This window comes from Chelonoidis abingdonii, chromosome 7, assembly GCF_003597395.2.
Source record: "Chelonoidis abingdonii isolate Lonesome George chromosome 7, CheloAbing_2.0, whole genome shotgun sequence".
Taxonomy (NCBI): domain Eukaryota; kingdom Metazoa; phylum Chordata; order Testudines; family Testudinidae; genus Chelonoidis; species Chelonoidis abingdonii.
The window spans coordinates 96,061,596-96,070,035 of NC_133775.1; the positions used below are offsets into that span (position 1 = coordinate 96,061,596).

Sequence of the window (8,440 nt, forward strand, 5' to 3'; positions counted from 1 at the left end):
TGTTATGCTGCACTTGTGCAGTCATTTACACCAGTGAAAAGAGAGAGTGAAATGCCACCAACTCATAATGGTAGTGTTTTACACTCACCGACTACCCAAGGTGCAGGCCTTGGGAAATCAGGATCCGAGAATGCCACAAAGGTAGCCCTGAAGGATGCTTCCTCAGCCCATTTGGTGGATGTAGGAGTGGTGTCTGAACAGAGGACCATCCGCCTATTCTTGAACAGATAGATATTCTGTGGGCCTCTGGGAGTGGGAGATAAGTAAGCCCAGGGAGAAGGAATAGGGGAGATAGAGTAGGAATCCTTGGCAGAAATGCTTTACTAATTCTGTTTCATTGAAGTTCTTGTAAGATGGCTCGTTAAATCTGACATTTGGTTTTAAATTTTGATAGAGTTAATTTTTTTCATAGCTTTGATTAGTAAAATTGGGGATTAAGGATTGCAGATAATCAGATAAAATGTTTCAACAGGGAGGTTGGCTTTTACAAATGCAATTGTTAACCAGATTATGCTTTCGCACCACCTTTAGTTTAGGATGCAGTTAGCAAGTCCTGAAGTGCCAGGTCTGCGGTCTCTCTTCTTCATTGTATATATCTTCACTAGAGTTTGCTTTTGTTTAATTTCCATAACATTAATCCATGCTGTTTTTGTTTATGTTTTTGTTTCTTTCAGTTAATCGCACACAGGCCAAGAGTGGACTTTGTACTTTCATGTGTTAAGTTGCTTAAGTTTCCTACCTTGTGTTACTTCTGTCATAACATTGTGTAAGTGGACCAAAGTGAAAGAGAAAATGAGCCTCTTCAGTGTTTATAGTGTAACAATTTATTGTTATCTGTACAGGACTTATGAATAGTTTTTTAAGGAAGTAAACGTCATACTGTGTAAATTTTCTGACACACAGTCAACTAATCCTGAAAATGAGCAGGCTTGTTTTGTTTCAGACCTGATGGGCAAACATCCACTTGTGAAGTGACCATAATTGTTTTATCAGAATTATTGTTACTAATTCATAGTTACTTTACAGATTACATTAATTTTTAATGCTTAATGGGACTCCTGATTTGATTTTTTTCTACAGTTGTTATAAGCAGTGTGAAGAACACACTTTTATTTTTCTAAGAAAAGTCACAACTTGAATAAGTTTAGAATTGAAAAAAACACTTTGAATTTCCTAACATGGCCTGAGTGCTCTAGGCTGAGTACCCTACTCTCAGGTCATTTTAAAAAAAACACCCTAATTTCTTTAAACACTTTGTGCCATGCATATTATAAAGAGAGTGGCAATACAAGTCCTACGACAACGTTTTGATTTTTTTTTTTACTGCTAACATGGAACATTTAAATAGGAGGATTTTCCTTTCCTTAGGGTTTGTTATATTATGTGGAATGATGGAATTTTTGTAACTCCACCTGTAACTTAACCAGTGTGTTTTGCTGTCAAGATGTTTGATCATTCATCTTGAACTTTTAAATTGTTTCCAGTGTAAAAAAATGTAGCCATAAACAGATGTGTAACGAATACAAATAGCCTGATCCTGAGCAGGGCTACGGACCTCCAAGCCCCATTAGTCCCCTCCTCTTGCAATTTTTTCTCTTTAACAATGTTTTGATATTTGGAAACCATTGTTTAGCCCACAGGGCTGTATAGGGAACAATACTATTTCAGGCAGTGGCCAGTGGCCCCACCCTTTGCATGATGTAGGCAAGGCAATTGGTGAATATGGGTGTGTTAGGTAGATTGTACCTTTTTCATTTAGACATGGTTGTCTTCGCTAAAAATAGGTAGACTCAAAAATTTCATCAGATACTGGTCTAAAAGAAAACAAATATTTTATACTAGCTCCCACTTAGTGCCTTTAGAATTTTGGTTAACTGGTTCAGCAAACACTGGCTAATTAGATGTTGATTGTGAGCATGTCCATTTTATTTAGCATTCATTTCTTCTAATCATTTTTAGAGATCTCTTAGTCTTTAAACAAACATGCTGGCAAATTCCTTATTTGACTTTTACAAATAATGGTGTTATAGCCTTGTAAGCTGAGCCTTTAGCAGGTCTGTTCAGAGGTAGCATTTAGCTGTATTGTATACTGAGGTTCTTCAACTTGCATGTCTTGATAAAGCAGTTTTTTTTAATACATGCTCAGGTGTTGAAATATTTTCTTACAGATGTTGGCCTTTTATATGAATATATTGAAAATCATATCACAGTATTACTTGATATTTGTAAGTAAGAACCTCATGAAAATTATACAGGTACTTTTGAAGACAGGCCATTTTAAAAAGAAAGAGAGTTAATAGCGAGTATTAACACTTATTCAGGACTTCGCTGAGATCTGACCATTTAATTTTAAGGCTGTGCCTCTTTAAACTAAATATATTGTAAAGAATAACTGTCAAATGTTGAGGGTTAATATGTTTTTTAGAATAGATGCTCAAAGAATATAGCATATTGTTACGTACATGACAATCCTAGCAATGATTGGCTGAAAATAGTCATGTGGCAAATTAGTAGCAAATCATGGTATTCTTACTCATGTGAGAAGTTCCATAAAGATCAGTGGACTAATCACATGAGTAAAGCAATAGCTTCTGGTTTATATTATTTTACCTTCTCAAAGGCCAACAGTACTGAGAGTTGGAATAAAGTTAGCTAATTAGATCACACATGCAAATAAATGCATTATTATTGGATTTCAGTCAGTAGTTTTCTCCTGATCTCATGCTGCAGCCAACAAGATCATCTATGCAAATATTTTCTTCCTGATTGATTCATCAGCAATCAGAATACTTTTATTCCTAGAGCTGTAACTATTGTTTCCTTAGTATGTTAGTTAAAAATAATAATAATAATGATAAAAATAAAAGCTTAATATCCGTGACCATAAGAGAGATTTACAGATATTTCTGAAGACATTCAGAATGTATGTAACGATATATTAATTATTAATTATTATTATTACATATACATTGACTTCATGTTGTGGTAAACATCCTTGTCCTTTTAGTTAAATACTGACCTCAACTTCCCTGGTCATTATTAACCTCTTGAATTGATAGACCATAATATTCTCCTCCAACAGAAGTCAGTATATGCTTCTTCTCTTGTTAGTACTTGATTTTTCATTTTTGCCTGAGACCAAATTTAAATGTTTGGTGCATTAAGCTAGTTATGTACTTGCTTTTTATTTAACAAGTTATCAATGTAATGTGACACTAATCTCACTCCAAGCTGAAGATTTACCTCTTGTGTTGTAGGCTAGAAGAAAATAAAGATTGCTTCAGAAATTATACTCGAAATGAGCAATCCAATTAGAATATTTTTCCTGGTTATTTTTTTAACGTACATCTCTAAAATCTTGGCATTAATGGAAAAGTTATTCATTTTCTGTCATTTAAACACCCATTACCATGTATTGTTTCTGCTTTTTAAGTTAAAATGTATTTTGGATGTCTCTAAATTTTATAAACTTTTTATGTGTGCATGAAGCAGATTCTACACAGAAGTGGGTACTGGGTTTTTTTGTTTTTAATTTGGCAAGAATATGGAGACATTTGTGGAACTGCTCTTTTGTAAAGTTAACATACTTCTCGGAAAATGTTACATTCATTCACTTTGTCATTCATACTGTTTTTTTGACTTTCAATTCTTTCTGTTCACTTTGTACTTATTTCTTTTATTAAATCTCACATTTATTTTGAGTTTTGTGGTGTCATTTATTTGACAGTACTTTTCTAAAACTTCAGTCCTCTAATAGCATCCTAATGAAATAGCAGTGAAATTATTGCAAGTTTACCCAAATACAGTATTTGTTTTCTGTTATGACTTTGAATCATAGAATATCAGGGTTGGAAGGGACCTCATCTGGTCCAACCCCTGCTCAAAGCAGGACCAATCCGCAGACAGATATTTAACCCAATTTCTTAAATGTCTGCTGTAAGGATTGAACTCACAACCCTGGGTTTAGCAGGCTAGTGCTCAAACCACTGAGCTATCCTTCCCCTCCTGAATTGGGCTCTTGATGAAATAAAAATGACTAACTAGTAAATGTATCATATGGTGTACAAAAAGATGCTTTTCTATCTTGGGGAAAATTCTTAAGTATTAACTTAAGTTTCTCTCCTGTTAGGCAAATGATGCTTTTCAAGATGCTTATAAGCAGTCTTTCACTGTGTAATTCTCTTAAGAATAGGTCTATCAGATGTTTCTCTGATATAAAGTTGGCCAGACTCTCAGTCCATGAAAAGGTGGGGGATCTAGTCTTCTTCTGAACACTTCCTCTCAATGTTAATGGAAGGTACATACGTTTATGCAGGGGCACAACGTGCCCTTAGTTCACTCAGCAATCCTAGGAAACAAATGCACAAAATTATTTTGGAGAGACTTGCTAATTTAAAAATCTAACTGGAGTCCGTTTTTGAATGCATCTTCCACGGGCCCTGCTAACTCTTAAATCATGTATAACTTGAGGAATTAGTGTCTCGGTCTGTTTGGCCTAAGCTACTGGACTCAGAAATTACAGTTGCACTTAATAAGTAACAACCTTAATTCCAGCCTCAGGCAGAATTTGACCTTAGCGTCCCACACTTGCTCCAGTTGTGTTTTTGGCCAAAGCTGTCCTGACCTTTAAAAATAAAAAGTGTTCCATAATAGTTGGTGCTTTGGGTATTTGAATGGATATGAGTGAAAGAAGGAAGGCATGTGATGTGTGCAGATGACCATTGACCAACATTTGATGGCCTTGATGATACTATCGCAACCCGGCCTGGGAACCCAACCTGGATCACAAAGTTAGGAATTGTTAAATGTTGGAGTTATTAGATGAGTACACTTCCCACAGAATCCCAAGCAGCAGATGTGACTTAATCACATCCTAAACTGGAATTTAAAGAAACATTGGCCTATAAAGTCTCTGTGTAAAGAAGGTGATGGAAGAGTGTACATAGTTCTTTAGTAGCTACACTGGTAATAATTAACTGTGAACACTTTGTGACCTGGTAAAATAGTTCTCAGGGTGGCTTCTCTCTCCCACAGAAGTAGCCTTTATAATAATATTTTGCATTTCTGTACCATCTTCGAAGGATCTCAAAGCTTTTTTTATAAACATTAGTGGATGTTAAGCCTCACTACACCCAGATGAGGTAAGTATTATCTGCAGTTTACAGATGGGGAAGATAGAAAACAAGAGATCAAACAACTGGTCCCTGGGTCACACAGCAAACCTATATCTGGTTCTGCAACAAAACCCAGATTTCTTGCCTCCTAGTTCTGTGATATTTAAGAGGGAGGATTGTGTAGTGGTTAAGTGTATAGAGTCTCTAAGGCACAGACAGGTTTGGCACTTAATCTTAGAAAATTGTTTTTTCATTGAATGAGCTAGTCTCCAGAGGTCCTCCATTATGGTTAAACTTGAGTACAAGGGAGACGGGCTCCACTTTCCTTCTGTCTCTTTGGAATATCTTTATTTTAGAGATTTTTTTCAGTGTGATGATGGTCACATTTCTCCAGCATTCCCAGTTGATTTAAAAATCCCAGTTCCAACATGAAATCTTCCGCAAATACGTCACCGTTCAAGTCAGGTGTGCCTTGTGCATGCCTAGCGCTGCATGTTACCAGCCTATGTGCAACTGGAGGTTTTGTGCTACTTTGACCTTTTGTGCTCTCTACACTTGATGCAATTTACCTGCAACTTAAATATTGACTCTGTCTTGTTCTTTCTGTAGCTTTTTTAGTCTTCCCAGTGCCTGCTCCATAACATCAGGAAGACATGTTAATTAGAAGATTTATTAAGGCCAAAACATCTCATGCAGAAGAAATTAATTGGTGCTTTCACCTTTATGCTTGCAATATATTGCACAGAAGAGAGTATATAGCAAGGACTAAGATATACTGTATCTTTTGATTTGGACAAGTTCTCTTGAACAGGTTTCTTGATAAATGAAATCTAAGATACTCACTAAAAGATAAATTGCTAATTACGGCTAATGCATGACGTGCACTAAAACCAAGATACTAATCATCTCTGGGTTAAGAGCCCATACAAAGCAGTCATAAGCATTTACACTGTTAAAGTTTCCAAGTAGCAGAGGAACCGACTTGGTGTGTTAGCATGAACTGGATTTTCAGCTTGCTGCTTAAGCAGCCATTGTACAGTAATGGGATTTTGATTTGTTCCTCTTAATTTGATTTTTCGATTGTAATTAGAAACCTTTCTAATGTCCTTAAGATATCAGCCGGATTCTAATATTTCTTAGCAATAACTACTTTGTATAGTTTTTTTTAATGTAGCTTATCAGTGAAAACTTCTATAGCCAAAAGAATCCCTTTATTTGTTCAATTTTCCCAATGATAACACATGTGCCTCATATTTAAAAATCCTCTCCTAAAACTTCCTCTGTCCCCAATTTCTGTGCTTGCACCCGATTCTTTAGTTCCAGGTAATATTGGATTGCAATTCCAGAATCCTTCTCTATCTGCAAATTATCTGTTGATGTGTTGAGTGATAATGGAACCATTTTAAAGGACAACTAAATGTAATTACGGTAGTTAATGATGGGGATTAGTTTTCTGCGCTAGGGCCTTAAGCTAGAAATCTGAACATTGTAGGGTTCAGGATTGTAGGTTATATGTTTCTGCCAGAGGGCCACTTCCCCTAAAAGCAAATACTGTTAAAAGACTACACTTTCTCTGCACCAAACCAAATGTATTGAAATACGTAGAAGCCCATTTTTTATTTTTGTTTAAAAACATGCATAAACTAGTTACAGGAATAATCTTGACTGCATCAAAGGTAGGTTTAATAAAAAGCTGAATTGTGAAATGAATATATACTTTAAAAGTGTACTTTCTAGTAAACCTAAATATGTTCAGTGAAAAAATGAAGCCATGTGTCTCAATTCATAACCCTACCCATAAATCTAGTTCCCTTTACCCTGTTTGTCTCTTTCAAAATAGATAAGAATAAAAACCTGATAGAAGCAGAGTCGGGGCTAATAGGGAGCTGGTTACAGCTCCCTGATTCTCTCTCTCTCTCTGGGGTGCAGGTTTTAAGCAACATTGGTGCTGCTCTGAACTTTCCTAGCTATACACCAGATGGAGATAGCCGGAGCACATCCTGTTCTGGCCACTATCCCTGCCCCAACACGTGCCTTGCAGTAGGCCTGTGAGGAGGTGGGGGCAGGAGCTAGCTATGCTGGCCCCGTGTCTGCTGGGGGCTCCCTTCATCTGAGGGCAGACCCTGGCAAGTGTCTCAAGGGAGGTTTCTACTCTCTTTGTAGTGCTTGAATGGTGCAATGAGCCAAGAAGAGCTAGTGAGCTGGCCCACAGGATGGAAGGAAACGTAGCTTTCTGTGATCGCCACAATGTGCCAAATTTTGAAGTCTGTCACGAAGCGCCCATTGAACAGAATGTGCCCAGAATTTGGATGACTGAGCAAACGTGTGTGCATATTGAGACAGGTAGTGTGTGTGTGCTGCCTGCTCCAGAGAGCGCTCAGAGTTCTCGTTGTCACGACATACACTGAATGCTCCCATCACCAGAACATTGGTGCATTTTACATACACTCGATCACAGAGATACATTTACTGAAAGTCCCAGGCACACACCCTGCGACTCCCCAGCAATGACGAAAGCAAACTCCATGAGGTACCAGATCCTGGGCAGTATCTGCTGGGAGACTTACTGTAAGGTGAATCTCAACTCCTACAGTCAGTAAAGAACAAGAAGGAAAAAACCTTAGGCAAGTGCATGCCTCTTGCATTGCCCGCCATTGTCTGCTCCTGCTCACGTAACAATCAATAGCAAAATGCCCACGCATGCCAATGGAAGTGGGATTGGGGCCAAGAAGAGGCCAGGTTCTGAGTATTTATTTATTTTTCACTGATGGTGAATTCAGAGCTGGCAACCTGCCTAAGATTGCCCGTCTCACTGGGGGTGACAGTCTGTGTCCCTGCCTCCAACAGAACAAGTTTTACCTGGCCTTTTACTATATTTTAAATATAAGTGGATGGGTTGTTGGTTTTTTAAGACAGACTAACTCCGTAGACAAGTCTTGAAATAAAGATGGCGCTCTTGCAAAGGTAAATTAATCCTGATAGTCTCATAGCTGGACAGATGGATTGAAAGTGAATACTATCGAAAAGTCTGTGTAATTCTTGTTGGGAGGCCATGACTACATCTTTCAAGAAGAATAATGCAGTTATAATAACCACAAGCCTAGCAGAGAAAAAGACTATGGGAGACCTGCTGAAAACTCCTAGAGGGTTCTGCAGTACCAAAAGCAGACGATGAAGGGTCCTCTTCTGCATTGTTAGAATACAGAACATTGAACCATGTGCACCATTACGTTACTGAACTGAAAAGCAGTGAAGACAGGTTAAAAGGAATTGCATAGACAGGCCAACAAAACTAATCTAAAACTGATGTAGAAGGAAGCATTTTA

At 37.5% G+C, this 8,440-nt stretch overlaps 1 protein-coding gene across 2 annotated transcripts in view; it reads left to right on the forward strand.

Annotated features, from left to right (window-relative positions):
- SEPTIN8 (septin 8) overlaps nt 1-7,923 on the forward strand; it is a 68,287-nt gene extending 60,364 nt beyond the window's left edge. The window contains exon 10 of one of the 2 annotated variants that reach the window (XM_032769205.2): nt 5,724-7,923. In XM_032769205.2, the coding sequence (XP_032625096.1) occupies nt 5,724-5,778 (55 nt within the window). In that variant the 3' untranslated portion in view covers nt 5,779-7,923. Of the gene's footprint in view, nt 1-674; nt 3,702-5,723 lie in introns of those variants that run through there. The other variant, XM_032769206.1, reaches the window with a different exon arrangement.
- The last annotated feature ends 517 nt before the right edge of the window (nt 7,924-8,440 follow it).